Source organism: Heterodontus francisci, chromosome 1, assembly GCF_036365525.1.
Source record: "Heterodontus francisci isolate sHetFra1 chromosome 1, sHetFra1.hap1, whole genome shotgun sequence".
NCBI classification, from domain to species: Eukaryota; Metazoa; Chordata; class Chondrichthyes; order Heterodontiformes; family Heterodontidae; genus Heterodontus; species Heterodontus francisci.
Genome location: NC_090371.1, coordinates 285,466,098 through 285,490,379, shown reverse-complemented (window position 1 = coordinate 285,490,379; position 24,282 = coordinate 285,466,098). Strand labels below are relative to the sequence as shown.

The window sequence follows — 24,282 nt, the reverse complement described above, 5'->3', positions numbered from 1 at the left end:
CTAGCAGATGGTAACTGGCCAGAAAGCACTGGGATTACTAACTGAAATAAAAGCAAAATATTGCAGATGCTGGAAACCTGAAAAAACCTGCCAGAGGCTGGAAATACTCAGCAGGTCTGGCAGCATCTGTGGAGAGAGAAACAGAGTTAACGTTTCAGGTTAGAAAAGTATCAGGTTTTTAAAGCCCCCCCCCGGGCTCTTTCACCACCCCCCCCCCCCCCCCCGGGCTCTTTCACCCCCCCGGCTCTTTCACACCCCCCCGGGCTCTTTCACCCACCCCCCCCCCCCCGGGCTCTTTCACCACCCGGGCTCTTTCACACCCCCCCCCCACCGGGCTCTTTCACCCCCCCCCCTCCGGGCTCTTTCACCCCCCCCCCCCCCCGCCCGGGCTCTCACCCCCCCCCCCCCCGCCCCGCCACGCCCGGGCTCTTTCACCACCCCCCCCCCCGGGCTCTTTCACCACCCCCCCCCCCGGGCTCTTTCACCACCCCCCCCCCCGGGCTCTTTCACCACCCCCCCCCCTGGGCTCTTTCACCCCCCCCCCCCCCGGGCTCTTTCACCCCCCCCCCCCCGGGCTCTTTCACCACCCCCCCCCCCCGGCTCTTTCACCCCCCCCCCCCGGGCTCTTTCCCCCCCCCCCCCGGGCTCTTTTCCCCCCCCCCCCCGGGCTCTTTCCCCCCCGGGCTCTTTCCCCCCCGGGCTCTTTCCCCCCCCCCGGGCTCTTTCACCCCCCCCCCCCGGGCTATTTCATCCCCCCCCCGGGCTCTTTCACTCCCCCCGCCCCGCCACGCCCGGGCTCTTTCACCCCTCCCCCCCCGGGCTCTTTCACACCCCCCCCCCCCCGGCTCTTTCACCCCCCCCCCCCCCGGGCTCTTTCACCCCCCCCCCCCCCGGGCTCTTTCACCACCCCCCCCCCCGGGCTCTTTCACCCCCCGGGCTCTTTCACCCCCCACCCCCCCGGTCTCTCTCACCCCCTCCCGGGCTCTTTCACCCACCCCCCCCCGGGCTCTTTCACCCCCCCCCCCCCCCCCCGGGCTCTTTCACCCCCCGGGCTCTTTCACCCCCCCCCCCCCGGGCTCTTTCACCCCCCCCCCGGGGCTCTTTCACCCCCCCCCCCCCCCGGGCTCTTTCACTCACCCCCCCCCCCCCCCCGGGCTCTTTCACCCCCCCCCCCCCCCCCCCGGGCTCTTTCACCCCCCGGCTCTTTCACCCCCCCCCGGGCTCTTTCACCCACCTCACCACCCGGGCTCTTTCACCCCCCCCCCCCCCCCGGGCTCTTTCACCACCCGGGCTCTTTCACACCCCCCCCCCCCCCGGGCTCTTTCACCCCCCCCCCCCCCGGGCTCTTTCACCCCCCCCCCCCTCCGGGCTCTTTCACCCACCTCACCACCCGGGCTCTTTCACCCCCCCCCCCCGCCCGGGCTCTCACCCCCCCCCGCCACGCCCGGGCTCTTTCACCCCCCCCCCCCCCCCCCGGGCTCTTTCACCCCCCCCCCCCCCCCCCGGGCTCTTTCACCCCCCCCCCCCGGGCTCTTTCACCCCCCCCCCCCCCCCCGGGCTCTTTCACCACCCCCCCCCCTGGGCTCTTCACCCCCCCCCCCCCCGGGCTCTTTCACCCCCCACCCCCCCCGGGCTCTTTCACCACCCCCCCCCCTGGGCTCTTTCACCCCCCCCCCCCCCGGGCTCTTTCACCCCCCCCCCCCCCGGGCTCTTTCACCCCCCACCCCCCCCGGGCTCTTTCACACCCCCCCCCCACCGGGCTCTTTCACCCCCCCCCCTCCGGGCTCTTTCACCCCCCCCCGCCCCGCCACGCCCGGGCTCTTTCACCCCCCCCCCCCCCGGGCTCTTTCACCACCCCCCCCCCCGGGCTCTTTCACCACCCCCCCCCCTGGGCTCTTTCACCCCCCCCCCCCCCCGGGCTCTTTCACCCCCCCCCCCCCCGGGCTCTTTCACCACCCCCCCCCCCCCAGGCTCTTTCACCCCCCCCCCCCGGGCTCTTTCACCCCCCCCCCCCCGGGCTCTTTCCCCCCCCCCCCGGGCTCTTTTCCCCCCCCCCCCGGGCTCTTTTCCCCCCCCCCCCGGGCTCTTTCCCCCCCGGGCTCTTTCCCCCCCCCCGGGCTCTTTCACCCCCCCCCCCCGGGCTATTTCATCCCCCCCCCGGCTCTTTCACTCCCCCCCGCCCCGCCACGCCCGGGCTCTTTCACCCCTCCCCCCCCCGGGCTCTTTCACACCCCCCCCCCCCCGGCTCTTTCACCCCCCCCCCCCCCCGGGCTCTTTCACCCCCCCCCCCCCCCGGGCTCTTTCACCACCCCCCCCCCCTGGGCTCTTTCACCCCCCGGGCTCTTTCACCCCCCACCCCCCCGGTCTCTCTCACCCCCTCCCGGGCTCTTTCACCCACCCCCCCCCGGGCTCTTTCACCCCCCCCCCCCCCCGGGCTCTTTCACCCCCCCGGGCTCTTTCACCCCCCCCCCCGGGGCTCTTTCACCCCCCCCCCCCCGGGCTCTTTCACTCACCCCCCCCCCCCCCCCCCCGGGCTCTTTCACCCCCCCCGGCTCTTTCACACCCCCCCGGGCTCTTTCACCCACCTCACCACCCGGGCTCTTTCACCCACCCCCCCCCCCCCCCCCCCCGGGCTCTTTCACCACCCGGGCTCTTTCACCCCCCCCCCCCCCCCCGGGCTCTTTCACCCCCCCCCCCCCGGGCTCTTTCACCCCCCCCCCCCTCCGGGCTCTTTCACCCACCCCCCCCCGGGCTCTTTCACCCCCCCCCCCCCCCCCCGGGCTCTTTCACCACCCCCCCCCCTGGGCTCTTTCACCCCCCCCCCCCCGGGCTCTTTCACCCCCCACCCCCCCCGGGCTCTTTCACCACCCCCCCCCCCGGGCTCTTTCACCACCCCCCCCCCCTGGGCTCTTTCACCCCCCCCCCCCGGGCTCTTTCACCCCCCCCCCCCCCGGGCTCTTTCACCCCCCACCCCCCCCGGGCTCTTTCACCACCCCCCCCCCCCCCCGGGGCTCTTTTCCCCCCCCCCCAGGCTCTTTCCCCCCCGGGCTCTTCTCCCCCCCCCCCCGGGCTCTTTCCCCCCCCGGGCTCTTTCACCCCCCCCCCCCGGGCTATTTCATCCCCCCCCGGGCTCTTTCACCACCCCCCCCGCCTGGGCTCTCACCCCCCCCCCCGCCCCGCCACGCCCGGGCTCTTTCACCCCCCCCCCCGGGCTCTTTCACACCCCCCCCCCCCCCGGCTCTTTCACACCCCCCCCGGGCTCTTTCACCCCCCCCCCCCCGGGCTCTTTCACCCCCCCCCCGGGCTCTTTCACCACCCACCCCCCCCCCCGGGCTCTTTCACCACCCCCCCCCCCCCCCCCCCCCCCCCGGGCTCTTTCACCACCCCCCCCCCCCCCCCCCCCCCGGGCTCTTTCACCACCCCCCCCCCCCCCCCCCCGGGCTCTTTCACCCCCCCCGGGCTCTTTCACCACCCCCCCCCCCCCCCCCCCGGGCTCTTTCACCACCCCCCGGGCTCTTTCACCATCCCCCCCCCCCCCCCCCCCCCGGGCTCTTTCACCACCCACCCCCCCCCGGGCTCTTTCACCACCCCCCCCCCCCCCCCCCGGGCTCTTTCACCACCCCCCCCCGGGCTCTTTCACCACCCACCCCCCCCCCGGGCTCTTTCACCACCCACCCCCCCCCCCGGGCTCTTTCACCACCCCCCCCCCGGGCTCTTTCACCACCCCCCCCCCCCGGGCTCTTTCACCACCCACCCCCCCCCCCCCCCCGGGGCTCTTTCACCACCCACCCCCCAGGGCTCTTTCACCACCCACCCCCCCCCCCCCCGGGGCTCTTTCACCACCCACCCCCCCCGGGCTCTTTCACCACCCACCCCCCCCGGGCTCTTTCACCACCCGGGCTCTTTCACCCCCCCCCCCCCCCCCCGGGCTCTTTCACCCCCCCCCCCCCCCCCGGGCTCTTTCACCCCCCCCCCCCCCCCCCGGGCTCTTTCACCACCCACCCCCCCCCCCCCCCCGGGCTCTTTCACCACCCCCCCCCCGGGCTCTTTCACCACCCCCCGGGCTCCGGGTGGGCAGTTTGTGCGCAGGCGCAGTTCCCGGCCCCGGCCAGTGTCACGGGGTCAGGGGTCAGGGGTTGCAGCCTAGCGGTCAAGGCGCCGTTTACCCGGCGGCTCTGAGGCGATGGCAGCGGCTCCACCTCCGGCCTTGTCCGTGACCCCGGGCTGGCTCTGCCCGCTCTTGCTGCTGGCCTATGTGCGGGGCGAGGCCCACCTCGGACCCCGGGCGGAAGTTCACAGTTTGCGGGGAAACAACTGGAGAATCTGCAACGGGAATGGCAGCGTCCGGGCGGCGGCCGCGGTGCCGGGGACCGTTCACAGCGCCCTGCTGACCGGGGGAGTCATCCAGGTGAGGCCGGGGGCTGCTGTGGCACGGCCCTCAGGCCTGACACAGGTTGGCAGGCTGTGACTACTGGGGTACCGCGAGGATCAGCGCTTAGGCCCCAACTGTTCACAATCTACATCAATGATCTGGCTGTGGGCATTAAATATAACATTTGCAGATGGCATCAAACTAATTGGCAGTGTGAGTTGTGAGGAGGATGTAAAGATGCTTCCGGGGGATTTGGAGAGGATAAATGAGTGAGGTTATCCACTTTGGTAGGAGAGACAGAAATAGAGTATTTCTGAAATGGTGAGATGCTGGGAAGTGTTTAATTTCAAAGGGATCCGGGCGTCCTTGTTCATGAGCCACTGAAAGCTGTCATGCTGGTACAACAAGCAATTAAAGCAAATGGTATGTTGGCCGTCATTACAAGAGGATTTGAGTATAGGAGTAAAGATGTCTTACTGCAATTATATAGAGCCTTGGTGAGACTGCACCTTAAACACCTGCTCAGGTATGCAACTGAAACCTGATCCGACCTGGGCCCCGAGTCCTTTGATTTTTTTTTTTCCCGTGCCCGACCCGACCACCGGATTATATCAAAGAGGTTATGCGCTACCTTGTCCAAGTGTTTTGATCCTCCATTCCGGCAACAGGCTATTCCTGCAGATACAGGCAGACTAGTGCGGAGTCTGGATGCACGTTTCCCGCCTTGACGTTCCAGCTGTTCAATTTTGAAGCTTACTTCCCTCCCCCCTCTCGAGCAAAAGGCAGCACTGTGTCCAATTCGGTCCGGCCCGACCCAAGCCGGAATGCCAGATCCGGAAGAGTGACCCGACCTGAACCCAACACCTGTCATTGGGTCTGGTCGGGTTTTGGTCAGGTAGCCATGCTCCACTGCAGCTGGAGTATTATGTGCAGTTTTGGTCTCCTTACAAAGGAAAGATATACTTGCCATAGAGGGAGTGCAACAAAGATTCACCAAACTAATTCCTGGAATGGAGGGATTGTCCTTTGAGGAATTATTAAATAGACTGGGCCTTCATTCTCTGGAGTTTAGAAGAATGAGATGTGATCTCATTCAAACATACAAAATTCTTACAGGGCTCGTCAGGGTTGGTGCAGGAAGGATGTTTCCCGTGGCTGGGGAGTCCAGAACCAGAGGACACAGTCTCAGAATAAGGGGCAGGGCATTTAGGACTGAGATAAGGAGCAATTTCTTCACTCAGAGTGTGGTGAATCTTTGAAATTCTCTGTCCCAGAGGGCTGTGGAGGCTCAATCATGGATTGTGTTCAAGACAGAGATCGATAGATTTCTACATATTAAAAACATCAAGGGATATGGGGATAGTACAGGAAGATGGGGTTGAAGTAGAAATTCAGCAATGATCTCATTAAATGGCGAAACGGGCTCGAAGGGCTGAATGGCCTTCTCTTGCTCCTATTTGTTATGTCCTTATGTTGAGTCAGTTACTTGAGGCTTAAGCCCCCCTGTAAGACTTGAGCGCAATCTAGGCTGATTTCTGAGTGCAGTACTGAAGTGCTGAGGTAAAAAGAACAGCACAGGAACAGGCCATTCGGCCCTCCAAGCCTGCGCCGATCATGATGCCTGTCTAAACTAAAAACTTCTGCACTTCCGGGGTCCGTATCCCTCTATTCCCATCCTAATCATGTATTTGTCAAGATGCCTCTTAAACGTTGCTATCGTACCTGCTTCCACCACCTCCCCTGGCAGCAAGTTCCAGGCATTTACCACCCTCTGTGTAAAAAAAACTTGCCTCGCACATCCCCTCTAAACTTTGCCCCTTGCACATCCCCTCTAAACTTTGCCCCTCGCACCTTAAACCTATGTCCCCTAGTAACTGACTCTTCCACCCTGGGAAAAAGCTTCTGACTATCCACTCTGTCCATGCCACTCATAACTTTGTAAGCCTCTATCATGTCGCCCCTCCACCTCCGTCGTTCCAGTGAAAACAATCAGAGTTTATCCAACCTCTCCTCATAGCTAATACCCTCCAGAACAGGCAACATCCTGGTAAACCTCTTCTGTACCCTCTCCAAAGCCTCCACATCCTTCTGGTAGTGTGGCAACCAGAATTGCACAATATTACAAGTGTGGCCTAACTAAGGTTCTGTACAGCTGCAGCATGACTTGCCAGTTTTTAATACTCTGTGCCCTGACCGATGAAGGCAAGCATGCCGTATGCCGCCTTGACTACCTTATCCACCTGCGTTGCCACATTCAGTGATCTGTGGACCTGTACGCTCAGATCTCTCTGCCTGTCAATACTCCTAAGGATTCTGCCATTTACTGTATACTTCCCACCTGTATTAGACCTTCCAAAATGCATTACCTCACATTTGTCCGGATTAAACTCCATCTGCCATTTCTCCACCCAAGTCTCCAACCGATCTATATCCTCTGACAATCCTTATCACTAACCGCAACTCCACTGACCTTTGTGTCGTCCGCAAACTTACTCAACAGACCAGCTACATTTTCCTCCAAATCATTTATATATACTACAAACAGCAAAGGTCCCAGCACTGATCCCTGCGGAACACCACTAGTCACAGCCCTCCATTCAGAAAAGCACCCTTCCACTGCTACCCTCTGTCTTCTATGACCGAGCCAGTTCTGTATCCATCTTGCCAGCTCACCTCTGATCCCGTGTGACTTCACCTTTTGTACCAGTCTGCCATGAGGGACCTTGTCAAAAGCTTTACTGAAGTCCATGTAGACAACATCCACTGCCCTTCCTTCATAAATCATCTTCGTCACTTTCTCAAAAAACTAGATAATGTTAGTGAGACACGACCTCCCCTTCACAAAACCATGCTGCCTCTCGCTAATAAGTCCATTTGTTTCCAAGTGGGAGTGAATACTGTCCCGAAGAATCCTCTCCAATAATTTCCCTACCACTGACGTAAGGCTCACCAGCCTGTAATTTCCTGGATTATCCTTGCCACCCTTCTTAAACAAAGGAACAAAATTGGCTATTCTTCAATCCTCTGGGACCTCACCTGTAGCCAATGAGGATACAAAGATTTCTGTCAAGGCCCCAGCAATTTCCTCCCTTTCCTCCCCCAGTATTCTGGGGTAGATCCCATCAGGCCCTGGGGACTTATCTACCTTAATGTTTTTCAAGGCACCCAACACCTCCTCCTCTTTGATGTCGACATGACCCAGACTATCTACACTCCCTTCCCTAGACTCATCATCCATCAAGTCCTTCTCTTTGGTGAATACTGATGCAAAGTACTCATTTAGTACCTCGCCCATTTCCTCTGGCTCCACACATAGATTCCCTTCTCTGTCCTTGAGTGGGCCAACCCTTTCCCTGGCTACCCTCTTGCTCTTTATATACGTATAAAAAGTCTTGGGATTCTCCTTAATCCTGTTTGCCAATGACTTTTCGTGACCCCTTTTAGCCCTCCTGACTCTTTGCTTAAGTTCCTTCCTACTTTCTTTATATTCCTCAAGGGCTTTGTCTGTTCCCAGCCGTCTAGCCCTTCCGAATGCTTCCTTTTTCTTTTTGACTAGGCTCACAATATCCCTCGTTATCCAAGGTTCCCGAAACTTGCCAAACTTATCCTTCATCCTAACAGGAACATGCCGGTCCTGGATACTAATCAACTGACGTTAGAAAGACTCCCACATGTCAGATATTGATTTACCCTCAAACAGCCGCCCCCAATCTAAATTCTTCAGTTCCTGCCTAATATTGTTATAATTGGCCTTTCCCCAATTTAGCACCTTCACCAATTTAGCACCTTCACCAATTTAGCACCTTCACCCGAGGACTTCTTTGGCCTCCTTATCTCGAGAGATATTGGGTAAGCACCTGGAGGTGGTCAGTGGTGTGTGGAGCAGCGCCTGGAGTGGCTATAAAGGCCAATTCTAGAGTGACAGGCTCTTCCACAGGTGCTGCAGAAAAATTTGTTTGTCGGGGCGATTACACAGTTGGCTCTCTCCTTGCGCTTCTGTCTTTTTTCCTGCCAACTGCTAAGTCTCTTTGACTCGCCACACTTTAGCCCCGCCTTTATCGCTGCCCGCCAGCTTTGGCGAACGCTGGCAACTGACTCCCACGACTTGTGATCAATGTCACAGGACTTCATGTCGCGTTTGCAGACGTCTTTAAAGCGGAGACATGGACGGCCGGTGGGTTTGATACCAGTGGTGAGCTCGCTGTACAATGTGTCTTTGGGGATCCTGCCATCTTCCATGCGGCTCACATGGCCAAGCCATCTCAAGCGCTGCTGATTCAGTAGTGTGTATAAGTTGGGGATGTTGGCTGCCTCGAGGACTTCTGTGTTGGAGATACGGTCCTGCCATCTGATGCCAAGTATTCTCTGGAGGCAGCGAAGATGGAATGAATTGAGACGTCGCTCTTGGCTGACATACGTTGTCCAGGCCTCGCTGCCATAGAGCAAGGTACTGAGGACACAGGCTTGATACAGACTTTTGTGTTCCGTGTCAGTGCGCCATTTTCCCACACTCTCTTGGCCAGTCTGGACATAGCAGTGGAAGCCTTTCCCATGCGCTTGTTGATTTCTGCATCTAGAGATGCATCAGGTTACTGGTGATAGTTGAGCCTAGGTAGGTGAACTCTTGAACCACTTCCAGAGCGTGGTCGCCAATATTGATGGATGGAGCATTTCTGACGTCCTGCCCCATGATGTTCGTTTTCTTGAGGCTGATGGTTAGGCCAAATTCATTGCAGGCAGCCGCAGACTCTGCAGACACTCTTCAGTGTGAGATGTTAAAGCAGCATCGTCAGCAAAGAGGAGTTCCCTGATGAGGACTTTCCGTACTTTGGACTTCGCTCTTAGACAGGCAAGGTTTAACAACCTGCCCCCTGATCTTGTGTGGAGGAAAATTCCTTCTTCTGAAGACTTGAACGCATGTGAGAGCAGCAGGGAGAAAAAAATTCCCAAAGAGTGTGGGTGCGAGAACACAGCCCTGTTTCACGCCCCTCAGGATAGGAAAGGGGTCTGATGAGGTGCCGCTATGTTGAATTGTGCCTTTCATATTGTCATGGAATGAGGTGATGATACTTAGTAGCTTTGGTGGACATCCAATCTTTTCTAGTAGTCTGAAGAGACCACGTCTGCTGACGAGGTCAAAGGTTTTGGACTACTCTTATCCTTATCCACAAGTACCTTGAAACTTATGGAATTATGGTCACTTCCCGAAATGCTCCCCTACTGAAACTTCGACCACCTGGCCGGGCTCATTCCCCAATACCAGGTCCAGTAGGGTCCCTTCCCTAGTTGGACTATCTACATATTGTTTCAAGAAGCCCTCCTGGATGCTCCTTACAAATTCTGCCACATCCAAGCCCCTAGCACTAAGTGAGTCCCAGTCAATATAGTTGAAGTAAAAATCACCCACAACAACCCTGTTGCTTTTACATCTTGCCAAAATCTGTCTACATATCTGCTCCTCTATCTCCCGCTGGCTGTTGGGAGGCCTGTAGTAAACCCCCAACATCGTGACTGTACCCTTCCTATTCCTGAGCTCTACCCATATTGCCTCGCTGCATGACCCCTCCGAGGTGTCCTCCCGCAGTACAGCTGTGATATCCTCCTTAATCAGCAATGCAACTCCCCACCCCTTTTACGTCCCCCTCTATCCCGCCTGAAGCATCTAAATCCCGGAACATTTAGCTGCCAATCCTGTCCTTCCCTCAACCAAGTACTTGTAATAGCAACAACATCATAGTTCCAAGTACTAATCCAAGCTCTAAGTTCATCTGCCTTACCTATTATACTTCTCGCATTGAAACAAATGCACTTCAGACCACCAGTCCCGCTGTGCTCAGCAACATCTCCCTGCGTGCTCTTCCTCTCAGTCTTACTGGCCTTATTCACTACTTTCCCCCTCAGTTATTTCACCTGCTGACCTACTGCTCTGGTTCCCATCCCCCTGCCACACTAGTTTAAACCTCCCGAGTGACGCTAGCAAACCTCTCAGCCAGGATATTTGTGCCCCTCCACAGGTCGTGCTGTGTTGTCTTTCGAAGACACTTTAAACCAAGGTTCCGTCGGCATTCTCAGGAGAATGTAAAAGATCCCATGGTCACTATTGGAAGAAGAGCAGGGGAGTTCTCTCTGGTATCCTGAGAAATATTTATCCCTCAACCAACATCTCTAAAAACAGATTATATGGTATTTATCACATACCTGTTTGTGAGAGCTTGCTATGCGCATACTGGCTGCTTTGCTCTACATTACAACAGTGACTACACTTCAAAAATAATTAATTTGCTGTAAAGTATTTGGGGACATCTTGAGAACGTGAAAGGTCCAAATAAGTGCAAGCTTGTTCTTCCTTTAAAGTTCATGTAATTGGTACATGATTCCACACCCTCTATCACAAGGATTAAATTTCACTCTCAAAATTTTCAGCATGTTGCCTGATTGTTAGATTAAACAAATGGTTGTGGACCCAAGTGCACATGGCACCTGAATACTTTGACAAATGATGGGAGGGCAGCAAGACATTGTGTGTGAAAAATGGCTTTATATGCTCCAGGTACTTTTCTGCAAGGGAGGTGATATAAAAGTTTAAAGGGAATTATGTGCAGCAATTTATTTTGCAAAGAAGTGGCCAGGCGGGTCAGTAACCAGAGGGCAGAGATTTAAGGTTATTGACAAAAGAATCAGGGCGAGATGAAGAGAATTTTATTTTACACAGAGAGTTAAGGTTAGGAATGCGCTGCTTGAGAGGGAAGTGAAAACAGATTCAGTAATAACTTTTAAAATATAATTGATAAATACTTGAAGGGAAACATTTGCAGGCCTACAGGGGAGTGGGACTAATTGGATAGCTCTTTCACAGAGCCAGCACAGACATGATGGACCAAATGGCCACCTGCACTGTAAACGAACATATGAATTAGGAGCAGGAGTAGGCCCATCGAGCCTGCTCCACCATTCAATAAGTTGAACATATTAATTCACATTTCCACCTACCCCTGATAACCTTTCACCCCCTTGCTTATCAAGAATCTATCTACCTCTGCCTTAAAAATATTCAAAGACTCTGCTTCCACCGCCTTTTGAGGAAGAGAATTCCAAAGACTCACGACCCTCTGAGAGAAAAAAATTCTCCACATCTCTGTCTTAAATGGGCGACCCCTTATTTTTAAACAGTGACCCCTAGTTCTAAATTCTCCCACAAGGGGAAACATCCTTTCCACATCCACCCTGTCAAGACCCCTCAGGATCTTATATGTTTCAATCAAGTCACCTGTTACTCTTCTAAATTCCAGCGGATACAAGCCTAGCCTGTTCAATCTTTCCTCGTAAGAAAGCCCGCCCATTCCAGGTATTAGTCTAGTAAACCTTCTCTGTACTGCCTCCAACGCATTTACATCCTTCCTTAAATAAGGAGACATCCTAGGGGTTACCATTGACCAGAAACTGAACTGGAGTAGCCATATAAATACCGTGGCTACAAGAGCAGGTCAGAGGCTAGGAATCCTGAGGCGAGTAACTCACCTCCTGACTCCCCAAAGCCTGACCACCATCTACAAGGCACAAGTCAGGAGTGTGATGGAATACTCTCCACTTGCCTGGATGGGTGCAGCTCCAACAACATTCAAGAAGCTCGACACCATCCAGGACAAAGCAGCCCACTTGATTGGCACCCCATCTACAAACATTCACTCCCTCCACCACCGACGCACAGTGGCAGCAGTGTGTACCATCTACAAGATGCACTGCAGCAATGCACCAAGGCTCCTTAGACAGCACCTTCCAAACCCGCGACCTCTACCAACTAGAAGGACAAGGGCAGCAAATACATGGGAACACCACCACCTGCAAGTTCCCCTCCAAGTCACACACCATCCTGACTTGGAACTATATCGCCGTTCGTTCACTGTCGCTGGGTCAAAATTCTGGAACTCCCTTCCTAACAGCACTGTGGGTGTACCTACCCCACATGGACTGCAGCGGTTCAAGAAGGCAGCTCACCACCACCTTCTCAAGGGCAGTTAGGGATGGGCAATAAATGCTCACCTAGTCAGCGACACCCACATCCCATGAATGAATAAAAAAAAAAGACCAGTACTGTACACAGTACGCCGGCTGTGTATAGCTGAAGCATAACCTCCCTACTTTTGTATTCAGTTCCTCTTGTGATTAACGATAACATTCTATTAGTTTTCCTAATTACGTGCTGTACTTCCATACTAACCTTTTGCAATTCATGCACTAGAACACCCAGATCCCTTTGCATCTCAGAGCTCTCACCATTTAGATAATATGCTTTTTTTATTCTTCCTGCCCAAATGGACAATTTTACACTTTCCCACATTATGCACCATTTTTCAGGTCTTTGCCTACTCACTTAAGCTATCTATATCCCTTTGTAGCCCCCTGTTGTCTTCTTCACAAGTTATTTTCCTACCTATCTTTGTGTCATCGGCAAATTTAGCAACCATATCTTCGGTCCCTTCATCTTAAGAGATTTATATAAATTGTAAAAAGTTGAGGCCCCAGCACTGATTCCTGTGGCACACCACTCATTACATCTTGCCAATCAGAAAATGACCTATTTATGCCTACTCTCTGTTTCCTGTTAGCTAGCCAATCTTCTATCCATGCCAATATGTTACCCCCTACACCATGAGCTGTTATTTTCTGTAATAATCTTTGATGTGACACCTTATCAAATGTATTCTGGAAATCTAAGTACAATATATCCACCGATTTCCCCTTTATCCGCAGCACATGTAACTCCCTCAAAGAACTCCAATAAATTGGTTAAACGTGATTTCCCTTTCACAAAACCATGTTGACTCTGCCTGATTACCTTGAAATTTTCTAAATGCCCTGCTCTAACGAATTTAATAATAGCTTCTAACATTTTCCCTAAGACAGATGTTAAACTAACTGGCCTGTAGTTTCCTGCTTTCTGTCTCCCTTTTTGGAAAAAGGAGTTACATTCGCTACTTTCCAATCTAATGGAACCTTCCCTGAATCTAGGGAATTTTGGAAAATTAAAACTAACACATCAACTATTTCACTAGCCACTTCTTTTAACATCCTATCATTCTATAAAGTGAAATGCATCCTTATACATTCATAGAATCGAAGTTTGAAAGCAAATTGCGGTTCTAGATTACTTTTCACCCGACTGGTGTTATGGTCCTTCCGTGCCTTTCGCTATACTGTTGGCTGCCTGCGAAATGGGGTAAACTAGATGTGTGTGAGAGTGCACCTGACTATCACAACCAACCTGCAAACGATGGCATCACAAGGTAGCAGTTCAGATTTAGTTTGGTTGAACTTGGAGCAGTAGTTTTATTTAACACATGGTGGATAGAGTTTTAAATTCCGGGTACTGCCTGTGTGGAGTTTGCAAGTTCTCCCTGTGTCTGCGTGGGTTTTCTCCGGGTGCTCCGGTTTCCTCCCACAAGCCAAAAGACTTGCAGATTGGTAGGTAAATTGGCCATTATAAATTGCCCCTAGTATAGGTAGGTGGTAGGGAAATATAGGGATAGGTGGGGATGTGGTAGGAATGTGGGATTAGTGTAGGATTAGTATAAATGGGCCACCGGCCGTCCATGTCTCCGTTATAAAGACGTCTGCAAACGCGACATGAAATCGTGTGACATTGATCACAAGTCGTGGGAGTCAGTTGCCAGCATTCGCCAGAGCTGGCGGGCAGCCATAAAGACAGGGCTAAATTGTGGCGAGTCGAAGAGACTTAGTAGTTGGCAGGAAAAAAGACAGAGGCGCAAGGGGAGAGCCAACTGTGCAACAGCCCCAACAAACAAATTTCTCTGCAGCACCTGTGGAAGAGCCTGTCACTCCAGAATTGGCCTTTATAGCCACTCCAGGCGCTGCTTCACAAACCACTGACCACCTCCAGGCGCGTATCCATTGTCTCTCGAGATAAGGAGGCCCAAAAGAAAGTATAAATGGGTGGTTGATGGTCGGCACAGACTCGGTGGGCCGAAGGGCCTGTTTCAGTGTTGTATCTCTAAAACTAAAAACCTCATCCCCTTTCCGCGGCACCTTCCCATGCAATCGCAGGAGGTGTAATGCCTGCCCTTCTACCTCCCCTCTCCTCACTATCCAAGGCCCCAAACACTCCTTTCAGGTGACGCAGCGATTTACTTGTACTTCTTTCAATTTAGTATACTCTATTCGCTGCTCACAATGCGGTCTCCTCTACATTGGGGAGACCAAACGCAGACTGGGTGACCGCTTTGCGGAATGCCTCTGCTCGATCCAAAAACATGACCCCGAGCTTCCTGTCACTTGCCATTTCAACACCACCCCCTGCCCTCATGCCCACATCTCTGTCCTGGGATTGCTGCAGTGTTTCAGTGAACATCAATGCAAGCTTGAGGAACAGCACCTCATTTTCCGATTAGGCACACTTCATCCTGCCGGACTGAACATTGAGTTCAATAATTTCAGAGCATGACTGCACCCCCTTTTTTCAGTTTTACTTTGTATTTTTTTTTTTATTTCTTTTTATTTCATTTTATTTTAGTTTGTTTCATCTTTGTTTTAACCATGTGCCTACCCGCTTTTTTTTTTCCTGTTTTGCTTTTGGCTTGGGTTTTCATTATTCTTTCATTTTACACCCTCTCTGCACTAACGCTTTGTATTTCACCACACCATTAACACACTCTTTGTCTTTGCCCCATGACCTCCTTGTCAGTTACTCTCTGTGACCCTCTGTCCTATCAACACCTTCCCATTTATTCTCTTTTGCCCCACCCCCATTTTATTTGCTTAAAACCTACTGTATTTCTAACCTTTGCCAGTTCTGATGAAAGGTCATTGACCTGAAACGTTAACTCTGCTTCTCTCTCCACAGATACTGCCAGACCAACTTGAATTTATAGATACCTTTAAAGTAATAAAACACCCAAAGACGCTTCACAGGAGTGTTATTCGACCAAATTTGATACAAAGCCACTTGAGATATTAGGGTAGGTGACCAAAAGCTTGGTCAAACAGGTTGGTTTTAGGGAGCATCTTAAAGGAGCAAAGAGGTGGAGAGGTTTAGGGAGCGAATTCCAGAAGCTTAGGGCTCAGACAGCTGAACTCACGGTCACCAGTGCTGGGGCAGTTAAAATCAGGAATGCTCATGAGGCCAGAATTAGAAGATTGCAGATATCTTGGAGCGTTGTAGGACTGGTGGAGATTATAGAGATAGGGAGGGGTGAGGCCATGGGGGGATTTGAAAACCAAGATGGACATTTTAACATCGGGGCATTGCTTAACCTGGATCCAACATAGGTCAGCGAGCACAGGATGGTGGGTGAACGGGACTTGGTGTGAGTTAGGACACAGGCAGCAGAGAGCTCAATGACCTCAAGTTTACAGATAGTAGAACATGGGAAGCTGGCCAGGAGTGCGTTGGAATAGTCAAGTGTAGACATAACAAAGACATGGATGAGCATTTCAGCAGCAGATCCGCAGAGGTATACTGGAGGTCAAAATAGGTGGTCTTGTTGATGGCACACATAAGTGGTGGAAGCTCATTTCAGGGTCAAGTATGAAAACAAGATTGCGAACAGTCTGGTTCAGCCTCAGACAGTTGCCAATTGAAGACATTGGCTTCGGTCTGCCCAATATTTAATTGGAGGACATTTCTGTTCATCCAGTACTGGATGTTGGATAAGCAGTATGACAGTTTAGAGACAGTGGAAAGGTTGAGAGAGTTGTTGAGGTAGGGCTGGGTGTCATCAGTGTGCATGTGGAAGCTGAAACTGTGTTTTTGGATTACGGCACCAAGGGGTGACATGAGAAATGGGGAGGCCAAGGATAGATCCTTGGGGGTCATCAGAGGTAACAGAGTGGGAAGAGAAGCCATTTCAGGTGATTCTCTGGCTATGATTAGATAAGAACGGAACCAGGTGAGAGCAGTCCCGTATAATAAAAGCAAAATACTGCGGATGCTGGAAATCTGAAATTAAAACAAAAAGTGCTGGAAATAACTCGTAGGTTTGGCAGCACCTGTGGAGAGAGAAGCAGAGTTAACATTTCAGAACTGCAGTCCCACCCCGCTGGACTACAGTGGAGAGGCGTTGGAGGAGGATGGTGTGCTCAACCATGTTAAAGATGACCTTCAGGTTGAGAAGGACGAGGAGGGATAGCTTGCCTTTAGGCACCTAGGATGCCAGTTGTGACTTTGATAAGAGCTGTTTTGGCATTGTGGCATAGGCAGAGACCAGATTGGTGGGATTCACACATGGAGCTCCGGGAAAGATGGGCACAAGTTTGGAAGGCGACAACATATTTAAGGACTTTGGAGAGGAAAGGGAGGTTGGAGATGGAGCGATTTGCAAGGTTGCAGGGGGACAGGGTTATTTTAGGAGAGGGGTGATGATGGCAGATTTGAAGGAGTGAGGAACAGACCCTGAGGATAGAGAACTGTTAACAAAATCAACTTATCTGAGAGCCAAGGAGGAAAGGTTGGGTGGTCAGCAGTTTAGTGGGAATACTGTTGAGAGAGCAGGTTGTGGGTCTTATGGACAAGATGAGCTTGGAGTGGGAATGCGGGGAGATAGGAGGGAAACTGGAAAATGATGAGATCAAAGCTAGGGCAGGAGTGAACCTTAGAGGAAATTTGGCCCGGTGACAAGGGGAAGTGATTTGATTCTAACACTCTTTGACTCTAAGTCGTATGGGAAGGCTTATTTATCCCTGCAATTTATGATCAGCTGTTTACCAGATAAAAGAAGAACATGATTTTAAAAAGGTCTATAGAAAAAGAAATGCCACTTAACTATTAATCATCAGTCAAGGTAACTTAATTAGGCTCCTTCAAAATTAGTTTTTAGCAATTATCTTTATCTTCTGGTATTGTAATTTCATTGTCCAGTCAACTGAATTTAAAAAAAAGTGACCTGAACAATTTCTTGGCAAGTTTAACATGTTTAAGCGGTTATGCATTGAGGATGCTAAACCTTGTTTCAAGTGGTTTCTGGTTTGCCTTAATTTTAGTACACAGTATGTTGCGTGTGAGAGGATGTTTTTGTTTCGAACTGAAGAATATCGCATGCATTTGTTGTCATTGTTTGGTGTTACAATATATGTGAAAATCACTGATAAATCCAATAGGGAATTCAGGAAAAACTCACTGGTGAGAATGTGGAACTCGCTACCACAGGTTGAGGTGAATAGTATAGATATATTTAAGAGGAAGCTAGATAAACTTGAGGCGTAAAGGATATGGTGATAGGTAAGATGAAGTAGGATGGGAGGAGCCTTATATGGAACATAAGCGCCAGCTTAGAACCATTGGGCCGAATGGCCTGTTTATGTGCTGTAAATTCTATGGAGGTATTTTTAATTGTCATTGTTTTCTTTGAATCCTTTTTTTTAAACAAACTTGCATTTGTGAAGAATAACCATTAGGAGACCAAAAGAGGTCTTAGGAAAGTATCTCATGTAAATCTAACTCTTGTTTTTAATTATAGGATCCGTACTATAGGTTTAATGATGATGCCTATAGATGGATAGCATTGGATAACTGGACATATAGTCGGACATTCACACTGCCATCTGATGTCAGGTTAGTACAAATGTTGCTAGAGGATTGTTGGGAGAGTGGTCTATGGGATTGAAAAGCTGCGTGTATTCTGCTCCCTATCCATTGGCAGTGGGATACGCCCTTTGAGTGGGAGAAGGGGTAAGCTGCCTCACTGGGACTCGACTCCATTGTCATGCCATCTCTTGGAACATTATGATCTGTTCATTTACAATTAAATTCTTGTACATAGCTCACATCTGCAGGTTGTTATACCCCAAAAGTCTACGTTAATTTTGTGAAGCTTGATGTTCTGAGCGTACCTAAGACTTTATGTGGAGTGGTTTCTGTAATGTTCTAACCCCTCCCTGACCTTTCTGCTCTTGGACCCCGATCCATCCGCTTTCCTCATTTCTTCATTGTCTTTGCTTTGTCAACCTGCTTGTATGACGCCCAACTTTGGATGAGCTCCAATTTACTCCAGTTAAACATTGGGAAGAGCTTTGAACCTGCCGCAAACTCCATTCCCCAGCCAGCGAGTCCATTAACTGCCCCAGACAGCGTCTCAAGCTGAAGCAGACTGTTTGGAACCTCAGAGTCTTATTCGACCCAGACCTGAGCTCCTTAAAATAGATGTGTTAATGCTGGTATTTTTTCTTCTTTGGCCTCCTTGTGTCGGGAGACAATGGGTAAGCTCCTGGAGGTGGTCAGTGCTTTGCGGAGCAGCGCCTGGAGTGGCTATAAAGGCCAATATTAGAGTGACAGACTCTTCCACAAGTGCTGCAGAAGAAATTGGTTGTCGGGGCTGTTACACAGTTGTGCTTCTGTCTTTTTTCCTGCCAACTGCTAAGTCTCTTCGACTCGCCGCACTTTAGCCCCGCCTTTATGGCTGCCCGCCAGCTCTGGCGATCACTGGCAACTGACTCCCATGACTTATGCTGGTATTTACACTGAGTAGAATCATAGAAATGAAAGCAAATAAGGAGGCCACTGTATATTTGCACTTTTGCAGATGCTGGTTCTCTATCTGATGCGATCGCTTCTAATCTCATTTCCCTGCCCTTTCCCCATGCTATTATTCAGATCCAGCATGAAATGCAGATGTGTGGGTGACATTTGATTTGCCAAACAAGCATCAAAAAATTGTGGAATTGTTTAATATGTTTGAAACCTGGTTCAAGTCGGGTGCAGACTTTCCTTTAATTCTGGAGCAAATAGGATTTTATTTTTTAATATCTGGATCATTTTCTTTTAACAGTAAATGGAAGAGAATAAATCTGGTTTGTGATGGACTGGACACTGTTGCAACAATCCTTATCAATAATATCACAGTTGGGACATCAAACAACATGTTTAGTCAATATGTGAGTTAAACCTTAAAAAACTCAGCTTGCTTATTTTCTGGCAGTAATTTAAAAATATTGTCTCTGATATATTGTTAGCATTCATGCATATTCTGTGTGGGCACTTTCCCTATTTCATACCTTAATAGAAGAAAAGTTTGAAAATCATGCCAGTCTGACTTTGTATTTTCTGACCATGTCTCTCTGATGTTTATCAAAGTGTTGTCCCAGTATATATATATATCTGGTGATCTGAGGATAGCCTTCATTCACAAAGAGCTCTCCAGAACCAAAATGTACTGTGGCTACAAGAGCGGGTAAGAGGCTGGGAATTCTGTGGTGACTATCCCACCTCCTGACTCCCCAAACCCTGTCAACCATCTACAAGGCACAAGTCAGGAGTGTGATGGAATACACTCCATTTGCCAGGATGGGTGCTGCTCCAACAACACTCAGGAAACTTGACACCATCCAGGACAAAGCAGCCCGCTTGATCAGCATCCCCCCACCATCTTCAACATTCACTCACTCCACCCACCAACGCACAGTGGGCAGCAGTGTGTACTACCTACAAGATGCACTGCAGCAACTCACCAAGACTACTTTGACAGCACCTTCCAAAACCGTGAACCCTTCCACCTAGAAGGACAAGGGCAGCAGATGCATGGGAACATGACCACCCGCAGGTTCCTCTCCAAGCCACACACCATCCTGACTTGGACAATTTTTTGCCGTTCCTTCACTGTCGCCGGATCAAAATCCAGGAACACTCTCCCTAACGACGCCTGATGGACTGCAGTAGTTCAAGAAGGCAGTTCACCACCACCTTCTCAAGATTAACTAGGCATGGGAAACAAATGCTAGCTTTGCCAGCAACACCCACATCCCATGAAACAAATAAAGGAAAGCACATCTCTTGACAGTTTGTACAGAATGTTGGCAGATTCGCATTGATGACTTCATATCTTTATTATCATCTCCCCATGCTTTGTGCAGTTCCCCAGCTGATATGGGGAATACCTATAATCAGCTGTCAGTTGGTGCACAAGAGCAGCTGGATTTCACTCATCCTGAATTTAAATTCCATCTTCCCCCATCCAGTGGAAAATAATTAAACTTTACTCAACATTTCTTTTGACAAGCTTCTCGATATTAAGCATGAGACGGAAGGGGTCTATATGTATATCAATTCCGATGAAGGGTCACTGACCCGAAACGTTAACTCTGCTTCTCTTTCCACAGATGCTGCCAGACCTGCTGAGTGATTCCAGCATTTCTTGTTTTTATTTCAGATTTCCAGCATCCGCAGTATTTTGCTTTTATTTTATGTATATCAATTCTGCTACCTCTTCCTCTAAAGCATTTAAAAATAATTGAATTTAAATTCCCCCGGCTGCCATGGTGGAATTTGAACTTGTGTCTCCAGAGCATTAGTCCAGGCCTCTGGCTCACTTGTCCCTTACCATACCGAAGGTGGTTCATTTTGGGGATGTTAAAAATCAGCCACGGTTACTGTCCCTGACTACTCTAGAGACCTCCTTCTGGAGGTTTGCATACGTGGGTGTCAGGTGAAGATCTCAGGTTTGCTGTAACACTATCCCAGATCAACAGTGGCTGTCCAGGTTCTCAATGAGAGTCACTGGGGCAAAGCACCATAACGCTACTGTCACAATTGGACCTGAAGTAACAGGATCTCTGCTTCTCTTTCTCATATAGTTTCTTGCTTTGCTAACATTTAGTTTAGTTTAGAGATACAGCACTGAAACAGGCCCTTCGGCCCACCGAGTCTGTGCCGACCATCAACCACCCATTTATACTAATCCTACACTAATTCCATATTCCTACCACATCCCCACCTGTCCCTACATTTCCCTACCACCTACCTATACTAGGGGCAATTGCTAATGACCAATTTACCTATCAACCTGCAAGTCTTTGGCATGTGGGAGGAAACCGGAGCACCCGGAGGAAACCCACGCAGACACAGGGAGAAGTTGCAAATTCCACACAGGCAGTACACAGAATTGAACCCGGGTCGCTGGAGCTGTGAGGCTGCGGTGCTAACCACTGCGTCACTGTGCCGCAGTGTCAGTAATTTAAAGAGAATAATTTGTATATATTGCTGACAAAAATATCTGCCTTTTTAAAAAATAAAACTGTAATGCCTGGTCTGTTTGTGAAATGTCAGCTGTAACATTCAGACATTGTCACAAGTCTTTGATTTTCCTGTTTTTAATCATTTAAGACTTTTGATTCTACTGACGTGATCAAAGAAAGAAACTTGATCGAGGTCCGCTTTTTATCTGCAGTCTCGTATGCAGCACAGCAGAGTGCTCGACATAGCAAGTACCCAGTACCTCCTGAATGTCCTCCATTTCGGCAAAGAGGAGAATGTCATGTCAACTTCATCAGAAAGGTATGCCAGAAAAAACTGTCAACTGAGAGCTTTTTATTTTTGGCCTGAATGTTGTGGTAGTAGTGACGGTGAAACTATCAGCATTCATCATCGTTACTCCTCTGAAACTGACAGCAACTCCTGGAGTCTGCACATGCTCAGTTAAATGCAAAAATCCAGATGTTGCTGTCAATGATTCTACACTTCCTTATAGGATGTGCTGTTGAAGTCCCCACGGACTGCAATCAATTAGAGATCACTGAACTGACGAGATTTTGCCCTTTTGCAGTTCGCTGTAAAACCCTTGAAAGGTTGCACCTTGTTGAATGAGGTGTAACTGGGATTTTAAGTGTACTAAGTTCATAATTACTGCTGAAAAACCTTTCAGGCCTCGGGAAACCAATTTTCTATTTGTGTAATGCCAAATTTCTCTGTTATGATAAATTCTATAATTTTTTTTTAAAGTTTGTTATTTCAGCTTCTACCTTAATCTAATGTGTATGTCCCAATTATTTATTTCACTCTTTGTAAAATTAAATTAAAAATGAAGGATAATCAGTGTATTTTACTTCCTGGTTTGCTGTCTGTGAGAATAATTCAGTGTGATTGGCTGCTTATCCTGCTTGATGGCCATCAGGAAAGGGAAAATCCACAGAGATCAGTAGGTCTTTGTGAGCAGCTTTCTTCATGGTCAGCAGTGACCGCTGTTACTTCACTGCTGACCATGAAATCCAGGCCATTGTGTTTTAGGTTTCCGGAGTTTTCATTTCAAAACTAAACAAAAATCTCTATGCCAGACAGGTTTTTGTTCCACGTTTGTGTTGTGTGGCATTATCTGATCTTTTCCTCCAAATCCTTTACAGTCCCTTCTCCAATACCCACATATATATGGAAGTTTATAAATTAGTGATATGTAATTCCTTTCTTATGCAGATTGAACCTTGATGGAAGGTTAGTTATAAAAATACACTTTTGTACAGTTTTTAATGTTGGGAGGAATATGAGAGAAGGTAAGAGGAGTAAAAGAGGTATTTTCCTGAGCTGTTGTTGCTGTAGCATGGAGTATGGTTTAGATGTACTTCTTTCAGTACCTCTTGGTACCCCTGTGCTTGCTGACTGACATTGACTTCTGGTCCAGCAACACCTTGATTTTAAAATACTTGTCCTTGTTTTCAAATCCCTCCATGGCTCTACCCCTCCTATATCTGTAATCTCCTCTAGACCGACAACCCCACCCCCCCACCAAACCCCAACCAAGATATCTGTTCTCCAATTCTGGGCTCTGGTGCATCCCCGATTTTAGACGTTGCACCATGATGACCATGCCTTCAGCTGGCTGGGCCCTAAAATCTGGAATTCCCTCCTGAAACCTCCCTGCCTCTCTCAGTCTCTCTCCTCTTTTAAGTCACTCTTTAAAACTTATTTAAAATCATAGAATGGTTACAGCACAGAAAGAGGCCATTTCACCTGTTGAGTCTGTGCCGGCTCTCTGCAAGAGCAATTTAGCTAGTCCCACTCTCTTTCCCCATAACCCTGTAATCTGTTTTCCCTGTAGGTACTTCTTTGACCAAGCTTTTGGTCATCTGTCCCAATATCTCCTTTTGTGGCTCGTTGTCAAGTTTGTGAAGCACCTTGAGATATTTTGCTACATAAATGCTATACAGTGCAAGTTGTTGTTGTCTGGATTGATTGTATCAAGTTTCATAATAAGCATTTTGAGAACGGTTTCTGAATGTTGAGGTTAAAATTTCCTTTGCAATTGAGTGGCTGTTAAAGACTGTTTGCCTGCTTGATCAGATATAATTGGCTAAGCAAAGGCACTTACCACGTCTATGAATTCTTGGTACAGCTTTGTGGTATCAGATGCTTGGAACATATAATACACACTTCCTGGAAATGCAGCACTTTACTTTTAGCGTCACTTTTTCAGTCATGTTTTGACGGGTTCAAAATAATACATATGCGAAGATACACTGTATTGTAGGTAAAGAACAAATCAAAAAAGGCAAGAAAACTACCAGTAAAAACTTAAGGAAACAACTAACCATAATGATCAGTTAGGATGCTCAATAAAAGAAAACTGGAAAATCAACCAATTTGCTCAAGACGTTATTTGTGTTTTTTCCTGCCTGCCTTTTTTGTAGCTGACTATGGGCTAAAAGCAAAACAGTAGAATTAATTTTAATGGGACAAAAATTATGGGCTGGCAAGTACAGAATTGGACTATTGCATGATTTCTAATATAACAAAATATTGGAGTAGATTTTGCTGGAGCTGGGCATCTCATGGTGTGCCCCACTGGGATAAAGTTTTTCCCACATCCTTCAACTCAAATAATTTTTGTCCTGTACCTTGCTAGAGATGCGAGCTGATAATGGCGCAGCAAAGGCAACAGCGCGTCTAGGACCCTAGTGATCGATGGAACCAACAGTCTATCTCAATTTAAATTTAATTTTTTTTTAAATCTCTAAGAATTTGCCACCTACAGGAATGAAACTCCACTGTTCAAATATTTCCCTTTCTGGGCCCGAGAGATTGATTGGTATTTCACCAACAATTTTCACATTACAAGGGTGCTTATTCTGTTACCTACAAGCCTTACCTTTCTGTGGTGAGTGTAATCTATTTAATGTGCAAATCTAGCAAATTCTTA

The 24,282-nt window shown here is 49.9% G+C and overlaps 1 protein-coding gene across 3 annotated transcripts in view; it reads left to right on the top strand.

Annotated features, from left to right (window-relative positions):
- The first annotated feature begins 4,098 nt into the window (after positions 1 to 4,098).
- manba (mannosidase, beta A, lysosomal) overlaps positions 4,099 to 24,282 on the top strand; it is an 89,858-nt gene continuing 69,674 nt past the window's right edge. For all 3 annotated transcript variants that reach the window (XM_068047183.1, XM_068047175.1, XM_068047193.1), the window contains exons 1-4: positions 4,099 to 4,408; positions 17,842 to 17,936; positions 19,150 to 19,255; positions 21,480 to 21,650. In XM_068047183.1, the coding sequence (XP_067903284.1) occupies positions 4,184 to 4,408; positions 17,842 to 17,936; positions 19,150 to 19,255; positions 21,480 to 21,650 (597 nt within the window). In that variant the 5' untranslated portion in view covers positions 4,099 to 4,183. The remainder of the gene's footprint in view (positions 4,409 to 17,841; positions 17,937 to 19,149; positions 19,256 to 21,479; positions 21,651 to 24,282) is intronic.